Source organism: Lampetra planeri, chromosome 35, assembly GCF_965212315.1.
Source record: "Lampetra planeri chromosome 35, kcLamPlan1.2.h2, whole genome shotgun sequence".
NCBI classification, from domain to species: domain Eukaryota; kingdom Metazoa; phylum Chordata; class Hyperoartia; order Petromyzontiformes; family Petromyzontidae; genus Lampetra; species Lampetra planeri.
Window position 1 is genome coordinate 5,686,766 of NC_136141.1, and position 19,358 is coordinate 5,706,123.

General features: G+C 42.7%; 2 protein-coding genes across 4 annotated transcripts; both read right to left on the minus strand.

Annotated features, from left to right (window-relative positions):
- Nucleotides 1–1,027: 1,027 nt before the first annotated feature.
- Nucleotides 1,028–9,412, minus strand: LOC144730340 (uncharacterized). 2 transcript variants are annotated; one of them, XM_078611085.1, is made up of 5 exons: nt 8,142–9,407; nt 5,886–6,010; nt 3,832–3,920; nt 2,403–2,479; nt 1,028–2,265 (listed from the first exon to the last, which is right to left on the minus strand). In XM_078611085.1, exons 1-5 carry the CDS (start codon nt 9,032–9,034, stop codon nt 2,172–2,174), a joined length of 1,278 nt encoding a protein of 425 aa, XP_078467211.1. In that variant the 5' UTR covers nt 9,035–9,407; the 3' UTR covers nt 1,028–2,171. The 2 variants fall into 2 exon arrangements, 1 of the variants encoding a protein (XP_078467211.1); XR_013587809.1 differs by lacking the exon at nt 1,028–2,265 and having other exon boundaries at nt 5,878–6,010; nt 8,142–9,412.
- Nucleotides 9,413–10,446: 1,034 nt separating this feature from the next.
- LOC144730339 (uncharacterized) lies at nt 10,447–18,750 on the minus strand. Of its 2 annotated transcripts, XM_078611083.1 has the most exons (7): nt 18,642–18,750; nt 16,711–17,247; nt 15,686–15,775; nt 15,220–15,345; nt 15,023–15,136; nt 14,120–14,431; nt 10,447–12,725 (listed from the first exon to the last, which is right to left on the minus strand). In XM_078611083.1, exons 2-7 carry the CDS (start codon nt 17,189–17,191, stop codon nt 12,115–12,117), a joined length of 1,734 nt encoding a protein of 577 aa, XP_078467209.1. In that variant the 5' UTR covers nt 17,192–17,247; nt 18,642–18,750; the 3' UTR covers nt 10,447–12,114. The 2 variants fall into 2 exon arrangements, with proteins under 2 accessions (XP_078467209.1, XP_078467210.1); XM_078611084.1 differs by lacking the exon at nt 15,023–15,136.
- Between the last annotated feature and the right edge of the window lie 608 nt (nt 18,751–19,358).

Here is a 19,358-nt window from a genome sequence, read left to right on the forward strand (position 1 = left end):
GGACCCCGCCCCTAGGTTGACTAAGCCTGAAATGAATACCTGGTTCAGTGTGTAAACATTGCCACTGAGGAGCCAAAGGTGGCCAGGCGTGGTGCTGACCAACCTCCACCCCCTCGTGTGCCGTGCCGGTCCTTCATCGGTGCTGCTCGCTAGCAGCCAAACATATGCAGCAGTCGTGCTGTGACGGTTCCACCTGAAGACGGAAGCTTGTGTTGCCTCCGAAACGTCGTGATTTTTATTTTTATTTTATTTTTATTAATTTAAATTTTTTACCTACGTGACTTTACCGAAAAAACCTAAGAATAGCAGCCAAACAGTCTGTTAAGGCGATGGCGGTTGTTGTGGGGACTCATTCAACCTCTTCCAACAAGCCAGCCGGCATGAGGACTCAAGGTTAGTGAAAATAAAATAGGCATTTTTTCTTTAGCCACTTTATTTTATGTTTTGTTTGCTATACAGTATTGATTACATTTAATTGTGCAATATTTATTATGCTTCCCTTTTGTTGAACTGTAACATATTTTACTACACTGACCGTATGTGCATTTAAATACAAGACATTGTTTCACCTTACGAACGGGTCTCAGGAACACAATTGCCCGTATATTTTTTGCTTTTCACAGTGTAGTGGTTGTCGGATTTTTGTAATGCTTGAAAGATTAATAGTCGAAAACTGGGCAGGGACCTGTAATAGTTTTGCAATAAAAGGGGATAAATATTTTATTTTAACCATTTTGACATTGTCTAATACCTTTTCAGATTATATTTAAATATATTATTCTTTTTTTCTCATGTCATCCTCAATTTAGGGTTGATTGCCATTTCATCAGATGCTTTACATATTTCAAGACCTTGACCATCTTTCATGTAAAATTTTCACATCGTCTTAAAGGCCAATCTTTCTTTCTTCTTCCCATATTTCCCTTGCAACAACTACTTCCTCATATGTTTATCAGACTCAGAATATGTCCTACATAGACGTACGCTCACACATGTTCACAAACACACCCACCATAGACACGTATCGTTTTTGATTTTATTTTCTCTTTTATAAGTTAAACGATTTACAAAATATAACTGTTCTACAAGAAAAATGTATTCAATGTTGTGATTAAAATGACATGTTTTGATTTTTAAAAATACCTAAACATGTAGAAAGATTGGGATAAAACCAATATAACATGTAAAAATCTACAGAACCAAATATGTATATTTGATGGCCAACAGTTGACAGCTTTAACAGAATTCAGAAAATGTAAGTACTATTATCTGATAGACTGAATAAACCTGATTAAAAAAAAACACAATTGCACATTTAATAAAATTTCTGCCATTTTTTAAATTGCAATGTATGACATTTTTAGCTCGTGTTATAAACTTTAAAAAGCACAATAGCATTAACTTGTATATAATTTTGTGGGTAAAATATATTTTCAAACACTATAAGGCCACGGATAGTTTTTGTTGCTTTTGGGCATAAACTCAAATGTCGATAGTTATTCCAAGACAAAACGGTTCAGTATAAAATGGGAAATATCAGTTATATATTGTTTTACTATTTCTGGTTCTTTCGGTAAAGTCACGTAGAAGGGAAACAATAAAATAAAAAAAATAAAAAACAAGACATTTTTTACATTTCGACTGCAACACAAGCAATCATCATCAGGCGTTGCAGTCAAAACGTCGTGAGAACTTGATTGCTTAATATTTTTATTATTTTATTATTTCCCTTCTACGTGACTTTACCGAAAGAACCAATAATATGAATCCCTGCAGTCACGAAAGCTTTAAATCAAAATTAATTTTTTTACTGTTGAGAAATACGTCTTTGTGACCCTGAAGGTCACAATAAATGTTAATTCGTAGGACAAGTCATACTGTGTAACTGATTATGAACGCGCTTTCATTAAAATGTTAGTGCTTGACAAATATATAAAACTGCACGAAATTCATAGTTTTGAGAACATTTTTAGACATTGTTGATTTCACCTCGGTACAATCACTATTTTCAACTTGTTGCTAAAATAAATGGTGGGTTCCCTCCTTTTACATAAAACCCAAGCGCAAGGTTTTTCTTAATTCACCTCCAAAATATGTTTTTGTATGTTGACAGCATAGCAGTTATTTATACCGATTTATGTTAATCACATTTGGAAATGTTGTATGGGCTATTATGAATTGAGTACTTTATCTATGGAAGCTGGGCGTTCAAACCGTAAGAGCATGCGCTTAATTTTCTCCACAGTGACACCATGCGTGTTTCGTCTGTGAAAAAAGCAAGAACACCATTGTACTTTTTCACGAATCATTTCCAAGATCAAATTCAAGCACTCTCCATTTTAAAGTCCTGCATTTCCCCTCTTCTCATTCTATTCCCCTCCATACACTTTGAGCTTTCTTACCTTGCAAGTTGATTGGCGTTCAAGAGCCACTGTGTTTTTGGTTCCTTGAAAATAACTTTGTATGTATGTTCAAGAGCCTGCAATTAGAAAGCATTAATTCATATTTGCGTTCAATATCACTTTTTTCAGCTTCATAACATCGCAACTAAAGTATAGTGGATCTATGGAAAAATTCTGATTTATTCGATTATTTACGTTCAATCTATTTCTAAGATTACATTGCACAAAATAGCCAATATTTTACTACACTTATTTCAACTTAGAGAATGGAAATGAATGCTCATGAAACAAAACAAAAAGATGTTGAAAGTACTGTTAAATTGGTGGGTTGAGTTGTAATGAGGATAGATATGACCGTAAAGGTGGAAGAAAAAATCTTTAAATGACAAAATAATTAACGCCTGGCAGTGGTGGAAATGCAGTCCATCACTTGCAGAGGTGGTTGGTGGATTGGACAAATGACAAAATTGCGAGACTTCCCTTCCTGCAGGCAGTATAGAAAAGAGGATTATACTGGTAGGAACCTCCTGGTTACACCAGCCCACAGGGATTATTGTGTCTGTCCGTCGTGCAGGGAGGGGCTGGGTGGAGAGGGAGGGGCTGGGTGGGGAGGGGAGGGTGGGGAGGGGCTGGGTGGGGAGGGTGGGGCTGGGTGGGGAGGGAACGGTGGGCAGGGACTGGGTGGGGAGGGGCTGGGTGGGGAGGGTGGGGAGGGGCTAGGTGGGGAGGGTGGGGCTGGGTGGGGGGTGGGAGGGGTGGGGCTGGGTGGGGAGGGTTGGTCACCCCGTGGTACCCTTATAAAACTCAACGTTTTACCTACTCACACCGGCTTGTGCCCGCCCTCACAGTCGGTCACCACGCCGCCGTTGACCCTGGCCATTGACCGAGCAACCCAACGTTCCTACCAGCTCCCTCCGCAGGAATGAGTTTTTGACATATTAGATGTAATTGTAATCTTTCTACAGTTGAACTTGCTTATTCACCTTTTCTGTTTACCTACTCTGCCTTCGCTCAAACTTACTTTTTTTCAGGACAATCCTCACATGTTACAGGTATGTGATGTATATTTAATTGTACATAAATCAAGATTAAACATGAATTGCGATGCAGTTGGGCCGAAGCACAATATTAAGGGTATGTTGAACTTCTTTTGCACCGCATGTAGTCCATCGTGCTCATCAGAGGTGGGGCACTAATCGGAGGTGGGGTGAACTACCATGAGGCTAGACTTATTTTAATATTTGGCAGATGTCACCCAAATTTGAAAAATGAGTTCATTGGGAAACATAGCAACCATTACCCCCCCCCCCCCTACTGCAAAAACTTAGGACCATCCTAAACAAGTATTTTGATTTCCAGGATGAAACAAGCATGTAAAAAAATACATTAAACCTGTAAATGTATATTTTACAGATGCAAATAAACTTACCGCAAGAACATAGGGTTTCATCTCCCAAAAATTCAGATTCGTGTTGTCGATGATAACTGGTGACTTTCCTAACTTCATCGCTTTTTCTGCTGTAAAGTTACAGCACATCGCTGAATGGTGAGACTCGTTAGGGATACAGTGTCATATCGAATAAAGCATTGGGTTATTTGTTTTTTTTTATAAAGTGTACAGCCTCTACATCATTAGACCTCCTTTGCCAGTACCAAAATATTATAATAGGGGTTTTTCCCCCTTTTTTTCTGGCAACAAAACTGAAACCTTTTTACAAGGATTCATGTCTGCATTAACCACAATACTTGCCGTCAAAATGCAAACAAAAAACACATGCATTGTCCTTGAAACTGATTGGTCCACACCAAGAGACGGCTTTCTTTTGAGCCTCGACCCAATTGGTGCTCGACCAGAGGACGCCAAAAGGCGTATAGCTCAAAGACAATGCATTATCAAATGCATTTTGACTGCAAGTATTGTGGTTAATGCAGACATGAATCCTTGTAAAAAGGTTTCAGTTTTGTTGCCAACAAAAAGAAAAACCCTATTATTAAGTGTACAACCATTTAGTTTTTAGACTTTGAGCTCGTGATGTTTCATTAGGTGATGATGTTAATCGACAGAGCACTTCAAAATGTTATTGATACATTAATGCCTTGATCAAAGAAACTTTAAATGACAGTACACTATACATTTTAGAAAATTAAATATATTACATGTGATTCAAAACATGACATAAAAACATTCCCAGCAGTGGGTGGGAAGCACAAAGAGACTATACTGAACTCAAATATCAACTGACAAATCCCAAGTTTAACTTTGGCCAAATACCTCTATAATCACACAGGAATGTCTGTCCTTAACGCTCGAGAAGTCACTCCAGATCGACTAGCCTCCCTCATTAATATCCATGAGCAGGTGACGTCCTCCAAATGGACCCCCCCCCCATGATTATTAACTATGAGCGAAGAATGTCTGTGGTCAACGCTCGTGACGTCACTGCACGTCGACCAGCCCCCCTCATTACTAATCATGAGCAGGTTATGTCACTCCACATCAAACAGCCCCCCTCATTAATAATCATTATAAGGTGACGTCCTCCAATTAGCGGTTGACGTCACTCCACATGGGGGGCCGATGTGCCTCCTCCCCCCTCCTCGGCGTCAACAGACAACCCTCACTACAAAGGCAGAACCCTCACGTCATCACGTGATCTCCGTAACGCTGTTGAGACATCAAAGTAAAAAGGACGTCGTGATGAACAAGGGATTATAACCTTTAAATTAAATAGGTCTGTGTCACCGCGCCCTTACAAATTGCACACACATTAATGCAATAAACATCACATCGGGGTATGCTTTTTGCTTGCAAGTTTCAGATTTACTGCAATACAACCGTCCTTGGACGGGCAAAAGGCTAGTTCTTATATGTTTACACACACACTGCTTCTGCTGCTGTAATGATTTATATTATCAACATGCATGTTAAACGTCACTCTAATTAGTGCAATGATAATAAACATTGAATCAGTGTGGTGAAATATAGGCAAGCAACCCCCTAATTATTACCAGCCTAGCATGGGGAGATCTTCATTCAGCAGTGGTTTGACAAGGGGATGTACATTATTATTATTTTATAGATTTATGACCAGCATGGATATCCTTGCACCATGCTGTTATATGATTAATTTGTAATTTGCATCACGGCATGCCTAAACATGGGCTTTAAATATAAATCAATGGGGAACCCATCTTCTGGAATATTCTACCAGTTCAACGCAAGTCACTGTTCTGGAAAATGTTTGCTTCCCATTGGTTTGTATTGGATGCTACTTTTTCAAACATTTAGTGGGGGGAGGGGGCAAAATGTTTATTAAAAAAGGCAGAAATCTTTATTCGTGAATGTCCCCGGCAAGATAAGTATATTTTGGATGTCACGTGTTTTCTCTGTACCATTAGGGAGATGACTAATGGACACGAGTGCATTACATATATCGATGATTACAGTAGTTAATTATTTACACAGTATAATTACATTTCCACCTTGTTGATGATTCCAGGTGTGCGCTGCCTCCAGTTGACTCGCATTATATTCGTAGCGTCCGTTATGACAGAAGAATTGGTCCGTGCTTAAGACCACTCCATTTGGGCCTTCTGACAGCAGCTCCCTACATAGATTACATGTCGTAAAAATTCACATCTCACGAACACGGTACCCCAAGAAACATTAATTTAATTTAAATGCCACAGTTTACCTTTAGCAATCCACGAAATGTATATCCGGCTCATTTTGCAAATCCACTGCTGAATGAAGGCATTGCCACGCTGTGCAAGTGGTGGGGGTTATTTGGCGATACTTCACCACACTGCTCAGTGCCAATTAGTGAAGGTGAGAAGGCACAGACGCCCAGTATACCGATAGAATCTCCAGTAAAAATACTATCCTTACTTCGGCAGATATTCTTTCAAAACTAGTGTGTGCAGAAAAATAATATTAAACATGCGTGGTGATACTACTCTTGGCAATATTGATATATACGGTTAGGTTTTTTCGGTAAAGTCATGTAGGTAAAAAATAAAATTAAAAGTTAATAAAAGTAATAATGGAAATAAAATAATAAATCACGACGTTATTATTTTATTTTATTTCCATTATTACTTTTATTAACTTTAAATTTTTTACCTACGTGACTTTACCGAAAAAACCTAACAGCATGAATCCTTGCAGTCACGAAAGTTTCAAATCTTGAATTAATATTCATTATTTTCGGTGAAGAGTTTTGGATTTTTTGTTTGTTTATTGGATTAGAGATTTGCAGGAACACATTTCAATGTGTTCATATTTTCAGACGTTTTATCGATGTGTATAACAGGTGTGGCTTTGGTCGTAAGTTGTGCGTACATTGGCACCAACTTGTGGCAAGCGTGTTTAGAATTGCGTAATAGTAGGGTCACAAGGTAATGATTGCCAAGGGCAGACGGGCAGTACATTAGGCTCTGCCCTTCCCAAGACACACGTGGGCAGTCGCGTGACGAGGCAGCTTGGGGAGATGAAGTGCTGTCCGGGCCGAGTCAATACCTGGGATGCTATTGGAAAGAAGACGAACTATTTATTTTACCAGGTAAAGTTCACTGAGCTATTACAAATCTTTTTCAGAAGCGACCTGCCCGCAAATGATAGCTCAACGAAGTGGCTCATCATGTGGACATTTAGGGCAGGCAAATACAATCTACGCGACTACGAGGAGAACATAAAAACTCCAAATATGCGGGTGTCGAACAAAAGACCTATTGTATACCAGGCAATATATTTAACATCTCGCCACCGTGACGCACTCTCGCTAACGTGTTGGCCTTCCTTCGTATGGCTGATGTAGATGCAGAGCAATATTCAGGTGGTCAGGCCACACAACCGTATCAGGAGCAGCGCAATGTATCGCTGTGATGTCTCCCTTCATATTTGTGGATCGGGCATTGCATCGTTATATGTATGGTCGGTTCTGGATGGCCACAGTCACACACTGAAGTGTTTTTGTTATTTTACAGTTGTGCATCAGGTATCCACATCTGCCACTTCATGATCGTGAGGATTAATTGACCACACCGGAAAGAGAGGAAGACCTAACAATAGCTTGACAAAATTTGATTTAAAGCTTTCGTGACTGCAGGGATTCATATTCTTGGTTCTTTCGGTAAAGTCACGTAGAAGGGAAACAATAAAATAATAAAAATATAAAACAATACAATTCTCACGACGTTTCGACTGCAACACACACAATTATCATCAGGTGTGAAATCCACAGCAAGGAAATTTGCTGTGGAAAATTTGCTGTGGAAAATCTGCTGTGGATTTCACACCTGATGATTGTAAGGAAATTTGCTGTGGATTTCACACCTGATGATGATTGTAAGGACATTTGTTGTGGAAAATTTGCTGTGGATTTCACACCTGATGATGATTGCTTGTGTTGCAGTCGAAACGTCGTGAGAATTTTTAAAAATATATTTTATTCTTTTATTATTTCCCTTCTATGTGACTTTACCGAAAGAACCAAGAATATAATAGCTTGACAACATAAGATATTGGTGCCAGAAAGATGTGGCACTACTTCAGCATATTGGCACGAGGCAGAGGAAAGTGGCAACAAATGACGAAATGTGCAGTGGCCACCAACGGGCTGATGCCCATGGATCGTGATGATGACCTGCATGACGTCAACCCCCATCCTGCAGTGGGATTTTAAAAAGTACTGCACATCTTACATAAACTATGCAGCCGAACGCTGGCCATCCCAGTACCTTGCCAGTGTTGACTTGCCAGAGCCCGGAGGTCCTCGGAGCAGAAACAACAGCTTCTTGGGACCCCTGTCGCCACGTTTACCACCGTGCTGGGTCTGATGGTTCTGCTGGATCATGAAACCCCCATGCCTTTGGGGTTCTCTGGGCAGCTCTCCGCTGCCCTGGCCTCTGCTGCCCTGCTGGTGGCCTCCGTGTCCCTGCTGGCCTTGGGGTTGCCGTGGCCGGATGTCGATGCCGTGAGGGCTGCCGTGTGTGTAGCTGCCCTCGGGAGCCACATTGAAGCAACTCTGCACCTCCGAGCCCTGAGAAGGCCACCGCCGTGTTTTTCCCTGACTGCCAATCGGTCCCTGGGTGCCCCGAGGGTAGGAACATCCATGCAAGTCCTTCGAATAAGATCCTTGGATTTCTTGAGAGTGACATAATCCTCTGGTGCCCTGGAAGTTACCTGACCCTATGGTCTTGTGAGGGTAACGTGACCCTCTCGTTCCCTGAGGGTGACCTGACCCTCTCGTTCCCTGACTACCTGACCCTCTCGTTCCCTGAGGGTGACCTGATCCTCTACTTCCCCGGTGGTTCATTGACCCTACAGTTCCCTGGTGGTTGACTGACCTCGTGCTCTGAGCGTGACCTGATTCTCGACTTCCCCGGTGGTTAGTTGACCCTACAGTTACCTGGTGGTTGACTGACCTCGTGCCCTGAGAGTGACCTGATCCTCGACTTTCCGCGTGCTTACTTGACCCTCGGCTTCCCCGAGGGAAGAGAGGTGGTCCCTGGGTGCCCTGAGGGCACCTGCCCCTCATTCCACAAGGGCCCCGGACTGTCCCTCTCCCTGTGAAGGACGCCGCATCATCCAGGGCGAGCTCCTGAATCAAAGGAGGGATGTCGCCAGCCATGGGTGGTCTGATCTACTCGCTGAAACTGAGCTGAGCACAGGCAATCAAAATTTCATCACTGAAAAAAAACCCCACAAAGAACAACAAAGAAACGGCTGCACCAATGTCCGCATTCCCCAAGCCACAATAGAGACCCAGGCGGTGCCACGCTTTGCTAAATAACACTAAGGCATATCATGTTTTCGCTCCCTTCATGCACGGCTGCAACGGGTGAACTCTTCTCAGTAGACTGTGTCGGTATTTGTTTTATGTTCTACAGGAGCCGTCCACGGCTTCGGACTACTGTATAACCACTCCCCTCTCCCTCGTCCCTTCAACTACGACCCCCAACAACTAGAGAAAGGGCGGCTGATGAAACCAAAGCAGTCGTCACTTCTGGGAATTATCATGCTCGGGGCGCCCTCTGGTGTCCACGCCTGGCACGGCCTCATCCGGCTGTGGAGCTATTGGTCCCACAATAAATAAGTCCATGGCCTAAGCCAGGGATCGGAAATGACGACCACTTGTTTTCGAATTCAGTCAAAAAAACTACTTTTAAAAGCCTCGACGCATGTGAATACGAGACGGGCTTTAAATAGGCGCATGCGGCAGGTTGACGACCCCATGGTGCTGACACTGCTGCCACGTTCTGACATTAAGGCGCTCCAAAAAGTAAAACTTGTCCTAAATTTTGGATAATTCGCGCCTACCCACCAGAAAAGCAATCTTTACGAGACCGGTTTACTATCACAGGTGCATCGTTACGCAGGCAGAATTATACCCGTGTTTACCACTCAAAACTGAGTGGAGCTGTAATGCAGAAGTTTGTGCACCGAGCTATGAGCCATAGGACACAAGTTTGATTCCTGGCCACAGCTAATATCAGAAGATAAGGGAATCAGTCCTGACGCGCCTCCTCCACTAAGCCACATTAAGCAAACGTGGCGATGCATGGTCAAACAACCCCCACGGCCAACATCATTCAGCCTTTATCCAGCAGCGAATTGACAAATGGCTAATTATTCAAAACTATTCATGAAGTCGATTGACAGTGTAAATTACTAGTTTGTGCTTGTATTTCATTAAAAAATACGTAGTATTCACCTGTCATACTGGTTTAAAGGCCAACGAGGTGAACGTTCGTTTCTATTCGGGAGCCCGTTAGTGAACGTTCGATACATTCTTATAGCATAAGGATGTCCTCTCCATAGGATGACCAATCTTGACCGAGCAATGTGAATGTCATATCTTCGAAGGTTAACTCGGCCCATCAAAAAGAGGTTCGGTTTGTTTGAATTCTCGGAATGCAAACCTAACAATTTATTTCATTTTTGAAGACAATTGATATATTGATGAAACCAGTGAGTCCGTGTACGGATGACCAAAGTGTAGTATGATAGTGTTTGCATTACATGTTTGAGACTAAGCAGACATTTTAAATGTTTGAGTACACAATAGCAATGTTTAATGTCGAAAGATTATGCATCTTTAAAATATACAACTTTTGTACAAGTCATCCCTTATTTCATAAGGCTCACACATTCTCAAATATATCAATGTATTACTGCAAATACAGAAAGCATGCATATTGAAGCAGTTTATAGGTTTCAGGTGTATACAAATAAAGGCAAAATAACAATGTGGCGCAGTTATCCAATGGGCAAGAAAATTGACTACATCTTCTAATATTTATACCATATGCTAAATTAGCTTGGTTAACTTCATCCATGCAAGGACAGATGCAGTCATGTATACACTTAAAAAGTATTTCCATTCAAATTTTCGGCATTCTACCAATTCCAGCAACATGTTTGTTTTAACACAAGGGTTAAAAACTGTGGAAGCATTCAATATTGGATTTTTTTGCCGTTTTTAAAAGCTGCCTAAAGCAGCAGTGGGCATCTCTTGGGCAGTTTGCATTTCATTGAAAGGCAAGCTCACTAGAGCTAAAATATCAATATTAAAATACATTAAAGTGTATTACCAATTCATTTCTGTGGCTGTAACATCACATAATATTTACAATAAAGCATACCATAGGTTAATGTCATTTAAGTTAATTAAAAAAGATTCAAGTCGTATGCAATTAAAACATTTGTATACATTGTCCCTAACTTTAACGCCAACAGGAATATTGTACAACAGCAAAAATACATTTAGAGATCAATGGTGGTACGTGTTAGAAAATGTAGGGTGTAGTACCACCAAGAATGAAGGACTTGATTCTGTCTGGTTAAGGTTGCTCATATGTACAGTAGTGGTGTCTTGTATTTCAGCATGTTCTTATTTGGCTGCTTCGAGTGATGAGGGTATCCAAACAGACGGGGTTTCTGCTATCAGAAGCTGCTGCCAAAAGTCGTTTCGTCTGCAAATTTGGCACCACCCAGCTGCACCTTCAAATTTACTTTTGGAGCTATACTGGGTGCCAAATGTCCCCTTTAGTTAAGCTGAAATCTAGTGATTATCCCCTGAGTATTTATTTTCCCAATTGTCAAGCCAGTATTGCCAAGTAGGGTCAACACCAACAGCAGGTAATGCACCATCACTTCCCATTTTAAAAAAAATGCCTGTTAACATCCATTCACAATAAGTCCTAAAAATAGTAATTCATTCTGAATAAAAAGGATTAGCCTCTTGAGGTTATCGAATATAATCTATCTCTACTCGGTACCTATTACTAAGGTATTTGACAAAAAAACTTGAATATATGCAAGCCAGCAACAGCACACAAATTCCAGTATTTATTTTTGATTAAGAAAATTAATTGTATTTATATGGAACGCCTCAACGAGACCAGCATTTCCAGATGTGCTCGCCCTCCATTAGGCAGAGGAATCCATTTTGGAGTTCTGTTGCAGCTGCGATGAAGTAAATAAAAATGGCCACACGTGTATTCACATTTGCTATCGAGTAAAATTATGGCATTACTGACTTTTTAGAGGCCACCACAGGATGACTTCCACTCAGTTTAAAAACTAAATTACATACAATTTATCCCGACTTCAATTACCGTTTTGTAAGTTTTATAGCATGACGGTAGAAAGACGTAACAAGTTTGTCAAAGTTAGACTATTCTTGAAACACTCTCATGTTCTCCTTTTTTACTCCAATACTTCGGGCTCGAGTTCAGGCTCGCCCCCCCCACCCTGTTCGTGCGTCCTTTTGTGGCGGATCAGGCTGTATGATATGCAGAACTTCTTGCCGCAGACGTCGCACACGAATGGCTTCTCCCCCGTGTGCGTCCTTCGGTGGCGCGCCAGGTTGTTGGAGATGATAAATTCCTTTCCGCAGTACTCGCATGTGTACAGCTTCTCCCCAGTGTGCTTGCGCAGGTGCACCCGCATCATGTGTAGGTGGGGAAATGACTCCTCGCACTGCTCGCACTGGAACTCTTTGCCACCGGCGACGTCGATGGTCCTGTATTGCGTGTACGCGCGGTACTTTGACTCGTTTTCCAGACTCTCTTCCGCCCTCTGCAGTGCGTCCAATGCTGCGGCGTTTTCTTGGCTGGAGGTCGGTATCTCGCACGACTGGCCCAGCGAGAGGCTACTATTGTTGCTATTGCTACTGTTATTGTTACTGCCGTGCACGTCTGCATGGTAGGGGAAGCTAGCGTAATTCGAGTGGCTGCCTATGGGTAAACTTCTGGACACGTAATTTGAAGCACCCAGCGGAGGCTCACCTGGATCAGATTCTATTATCTTCTTGTGACCTGGTGGAATGGAAACATAAAGAGAGCACTGCTGAGAATTATTATTTTTCAAGTTAGCTCCATTTACCTGCATTGGTAAGTTTGTTAAAATCCCTTATGCTGTATTAATGTGGCACATAAAACAGAATGTTGGCAGGAAAATAATTACACACTTTATAATCCAAATACGGCTGATGTGACAGACCATGTGCTTTGCAATGCTGATTTCAGAATAGTTCAATCTGAGAACTAAAAGTGATGCATCATTGTACAATCAAACCTGCCTCACCATAAGCACCGTCACTATTCCTCAAATGCAGGAGAGCTAGTGCAATTGTTCTGAAGCTTGAGTTTCATAAACTGCAGTCTTTGCAACCCATTGTCTGCCTTCCACATGAACCAATATTTCTCATTCAAACACAAACAGGCTGAGATACGCTACACACCGTTAATGATTGGTAAACATCTCCTATCATATACATATGTCCCAATTCAAATTGAGAGAATCTTAATTTGAATTAGTGCCCGTTCTCACATAGGACACGTTTACAAGGTCAGGCACCTGCAGGGTGTAGCGTTAACATGTATGGGTCATGATGAATGGCGTTTGAGAAATGCAGTTTTAACAAATGCAAGATCAACTTAACATCTGTTGTACCCACGATTACAGAATGCCCAAAATTAACATGCCACACTTGTGCAGACACGATCCACAATTTTCAGATGATCCCATAAAGCCTGGTCTTAAAAACAAACCGAACCTATTTGAAGGTGCCCCCAATCCCTCATACTAACATGATTGTTTGCACACCAACAAAGTATTGAGCAGATTAACTTTTATTGATGCCTATTGAAATGTACGCAGTAAATGATTAAGGAAATACTTTTTTAAGTATATATCAACAGCACTTGAAAAAAGGTCCTATATTATAACTGTGACTGCACGTGGAAATATTAAAGTATAGTAAAGAGAAACACTGAAAACAATTCAGTGGCAAAGGAAATTGTTCATTCAAGCCCACCATCTCAATGTACATCTTTTAATAAAAAATACTTTCACTTATAAACATGAACACCTTCCTCCCAATTCTTGAAGCAGAATCTCCCCAACTAAGTAAAGCTCTCCAATTGGCCTGACGGAGCCAGATGCGACGCCTACGCGAGACCGTGCGTCTTCATGTGACAGGAAAGGCCATAGGACCTGGAGAAGCGTTTCTCACACAGCTGACAGGCAAACGGCTTCTCCCCTGTATGCGTGCGCCGATGCCGCACCAGGTCGTGCGAGGCGAGGAAGCGCTTGCCACAGTGCTCGCATGCGTGCGGCCGCACACCTGAATGCTTGCGCTCGTGCGCCACTAGGTACCACTTGCGTTTAAAGCACGTGCCGCACTCCTGACAGATGAACGGCTGGTCACCTGAATCACTCCTGCGCCGTTTGGCAGCCCGGGGTGGTGCTGACCCCGCACGGCCACCGCCGCTGCCCTGCGATTGAATACGCGACCTCGACGCCCAAGGTGAGGCGGCGCCGGGTGGATAAGCGGCCACGGGGGAGGACCAGCTGCCAGCCTCACCACCGCTTCCCCGGTTCGTCAACTCAGCCCGCCGGTGCAGCGCCGCTTGCCGCTCCGTCATGCGGCGCCCAGTCTCAGATGGATGCCGCGAAGATTCAGAATGGCCACCATCATCTGCTTCAGTTTCATTTTCACCGCTTTGATTCCAGCTGTTTGCTAAAATGGACAAATTAGTAGTTTATATGTGTATGTAACTACAAATAAATGTACACTTGTTCACCAAATGTTAGATTTAATTTATAATGAATCGTTTACCATTAGTGTGATCGATTAATCTCTTCCTGCTTTTAACCCATTGAGACCCTTACAAAATATGTAGGGTTCTTGTTGCTTGTTAATTACGAGCTTGGATGAACAGTTGTGCCTAGAATTGTATTAATTCCTTTAAAGTAAATGGTACGGTTTTCTCATTTAAAGTGGCATGTCCTATTCTGTTGGAATAAAACATTTTCTGTTTTGATGAGAACGTGGAAAAAAGGTTTGCATTTTTATAACGTATTAGTCCCCTGGACTTTGATGTATAATTTCAAATTATTTAAGGTTAAAGACCAGTGTCCACCTGCTCAAACGAGCACCGAGCAGAGCCCATGGTATGCATTCCACATTGTTATAGCAGGAATAAAACAGCTACTCTGTTACATCCCAACAATTTAAATAAACACAATGATGGCCTCGGTTACAATCTCACAACTATAAGCCTGCAGATGTCAATTGAGTTACACTGAGCCATAATAAAAATCAATTTACCTGCTGAAGCTTGCCCAGTTTCTAGCTTCACATCCTTCACACGGTAGTCACCATCAGCTGTTTCTACCACTTCTTGTAAACCATGTGAATCTTCTGGGAAGCTCCCAACATCACCTGGGCAGCAGGTTATCCGTTAGCCTGCACCATCATTAGAAGGTGAAAACACTACAACATCAAAAGGATAACTGTAAATATACCTCGAGCTTGAGCGTTGTCGTAATGCTCCATTTTGACGTTGTAACCACTCCATTCCTGCTGTTCTGTCCCTTCCATGTCCTCCAGATCAGTGGCCTGCTGGACTGCTTCAGATTCTGACTTGCCCCCTAGACACAGCAGTGCACATGCTCTCATAACTGAAGCCCAACTCAAATGAGATGGTTTCATTAGACGATAACGGTTTTGGACTAGAAAACATTAAAAAGCAGCTCAATGATGAATACAAGCTCGGCAATTTGATCACAATGTAATACATTAAGTATGCAGAACATTTATATATTTCACACTAATAAGATCTCGTATCAAACTACAGACTTATTCATGCATTTATTTTGTACTAGCTTGCAAACGCATGCATATATGTACATACATGCACAGGTACACAAGATACAGTGGTACCGATTCATGGAAGTCAAAATGTCGTGGCATGACGTCACTGAAGTTTACCATCTTCCCAAGACTGGGATTGGTTGTCTTGTGCATCCTCAGGGGGTCCATCAGGCACTGCAGGGGCATCAGTCTCATAGACTTCTCCATCTGAAAACGCAATTTAAAGCAAAACAAAGATGACTTATTGAGGCATTTCATTAATCTTCCAACAATACAGAAATGCACTCACCTACATTAATAATACATTGAGCATTCTGTAAAGTATGAAAAGTAAAACCACAAAATATAACATTATTCAGTCCCTGTCTTCATATCGTGTTTGATAGCATGAATGTACACATATTTAATGAAACCATAATAAGCATACACCAATATACACATATTGACCAACTACTGAGTAGTGAACTGGGGTGACTTTTGAACTATTAATAAGTTGTACATTTTCAGTTGTGAAGCTGTAGATCCTTGATATCTGTGAACGAATAAAAAACGGTGTTTGGTATTCTTTGGGTCTTTCGTTAAATTCTAGATTTTAAGTTTTCGTGACTGCCAGGATCCATGCTCTTTGGTTCTTTCGGTAAAGTCACGTAGATAGGTTCAAAGAAAGTAACCAAAAAAACTACGACGTTTCGATCGCAACACAAGCATTAGCCATCCTGATGAACCTATCTACGTTACTTTACTGAAAGACCCAAAGAATATGAATTCCTGCAGTCACGAAAGCTTTAAGTCAAGATTTAGGTGTTTGGTAATTTTATTTTAAACTAAATGACACAGCCATTTCAAACCGTCTCTCCATGCTCAAACAAGCATAATGTGGTGCTCATGTCCTCTGGCAACCCTGAGGAGATATTATTTCACAATCATATTGATGGGACGAGTCTTGCTACAGGATAATTGCCTTTCACAGTGACACTAATTTAATCAACCTCACAGGGGAGATGGGTTGAGTCAACCCCCAATCGGAATTTGAACTTATGACCTTTGAATTGTGAGTTGAGCACTTTGACCTCAGCACCAATCAGCCAGACAATAGCCACAGCAAAGTTGCATTTCTTTGGCTGTTTTGTGATTAACAATACCGTCTTCTTGTAAATACGGGCTCAGGCCTTCTTCCACAGCATTAGGGTAGAGTGCAGGCTCCAGGCAGCTGAACCTCTCGGCCGACTGCAGCAGCTCCTGGCTCAGACTGTTGAGCATGAGGACGATGGCGTCCAGGAGGCCGCTGAGGAACGGTTGGAAAGCAGTGGCTGCCGCAGTGGCCTGGAGTACTCCTCCAGCTACCCCTGCTCCGTCGTGGCGCTTGGGAGACGAGGCCTCAGTGACGCGGCGCAGCACAGCGTAGAAGGCGAAGGGCAGCCTTTCCCTGGCAGCAGCGAACAGCTCAGCCCTGACGTGGGGCTGCTCGGCGCACGCCAGGAACGCCTCGTAGTCGCCAATGCCCAGCTCCCTGTCCACGGCCTCGGCCACACTGAGGCTCACGCCGTGAGCGGCCAGCCACGCGGGGAAGTCCTGCCGCGGGTTGATGCTCGACACTGCCACCGCCACTGCTGCGGCGGCCATGGTTGACTTTGAGAGCAGCTACAAAAGTTTTTCTTTAAAACTTGAGCAGGTGCATCCTAAACACAGTGCAGACCACAAATAATGTTGTTCAACTGGCTGAATGTATTGGAAGATGAGAAGGAACCCACAATGACATATTGACATGGACCATTAAACATTTTGGGTACTGGACAAAGGTACATTTGGAAATGAGAGTCTAAACTTTAAATAACTTAATGTGTAGCCCTTTCTCAATCTACTGTTGGATGAGGCCCTTCTTTTGCCATGTCGGTCATGGGTTTTATGACCATAGCTCACCACATTAGTGAGTGTGGATTTGTGAAGGTTTCAGGACGCCTAAAACCGGTACAGGTTTCAATATCTTACTGGAAATTAGAACTGACGTGCTGTGAATTTCGAGTCAGGTGCTAGACACTGCATACATCCAAACCAAATATTAATCACCTTGCTGGCTACTCTACGAATCCCAGCAAGATATAATTTACTGAGAGCAGTGTAGCCAGCCTCCTTAAAAGCAGATGTCTTTTTCTAGCGTCTGAAGAAACCTCACAACTGTGCGTGCCAATGGCAAATTCCAACTGGTCACCACCCAATAACACTTTCTGCGAATGAATATACACGATATATAACTTTAAAACTAGATAATGATGTAACCGCTGCGTTGCGCGATGGTCAAGATGGCAATACAGTATGTCAAGTGAGTTCATGAACCCCACTGTGGGACCTTTCAATGTTATTCTTTCGTGCGCGTGATATTTCTCCACGTCCTTAAGCTTCCTGCCACATGCATGGAATTGACCAAACATGCCAACGCAGGAACTTACCAAAACTCGGTTAAGCTTTCTTGAATAAACGTTCGTAATTCAAAGACAAGTCTTCCCCAATAGGGGCTAATTTTACTTTCATAAAAATTAGGCCATGGCCCACATTTTCCATAAATACTGCATAGCGTTCAACGCACATTATTGAAGAGTAGTTCCGTCTGACACCAAGAAACGTTGTGGAAATCGAAAAAATGAGCCAACAATAAACCCTCTTCCACTATACACGTGGGCCGAATGAGACAATGCCACTAACACCGCTCCACACGAGTGAAGTTGTTGTCCATGGGTAGCTCAAAAATAAGACTTTTAATCGGTGATACTTTCTACATCGCAATACACACAAAAGGTTAAGTGGCGCCGCAGTTTATTCATCGTATAATTGCGAATTTCACCTCAGGGCGGCAATTGGGGCCTCACTAGACTAGCCAAACCGTATCGCCACATAAACTCGCTTCGCTCCAATCTGCCCGCCTGCCCTACTTAAACCACCCCGCCTTCGCGGCTATTACAAAACGCGTTCAACAATCACACATCGGTCGGTCGCATTCATCACCACCGCCACTAATGAGATCAAGCGAAACAAATGAAGAGAAGAAGGGGAGAAAAAAACCGCGGCAAACCCTCACGCAAGTCGAGAAGCGGGGCCCGGCAGGAGCAGCAACCAGCAGGCCGTGGGCCAACACCACCACCACCACTTCCAGACACCACGGCCCTCTTGCAATCTCTACAGCGCATAAGGATAGCGCGGGCGACACGCACGCACGCGATTGGTCGTAGTAAAAGAGGCGGGGGGGGGGGGTTTGAGCGCGCGCTCAGGCTGGCCAATTGTAAAGCGGATGTTGGGGTGGGGGCGGGGCTGAAGAGAGGCGGCGTCCAATCGCGAGGCGTAAAATTGCCCGGTGGCCCCTATGCTGGGTAGGAAATGTAATTTCCTTTCTGGCGCCCCCCCCCCCGCCCCGCGCGCGCTTCTGGGTCACGTGACTTCGTGTTTGGGATTCTTGGGTTGCGGCCACGCGCTGTTGTGTGCTGGAACGTGTAAGGGGTTCGTTCACTATCTGGTCACCAACCCCTATGGTAATAAGAACATAAAAGACCAAATCTAATTAATACATTTTTTTTATTTAAAGCTTTCGTGACTGCAGTTCTTTCGGTAAAGTTACGTAGAAGGGAAATAATAAAAGAATAAAAATATAAAACAATAAAAAATTATCACGACGTTTCATCATCAGGTGTGAAATCCACAGCAATATTTTTTTTTCAAATTTGCTGTGGATTTCACACCTGATGATGATTGCATGTGTTGCAGTCGAAACGTCGTGATAATTTTTGTTTTATATTTATTA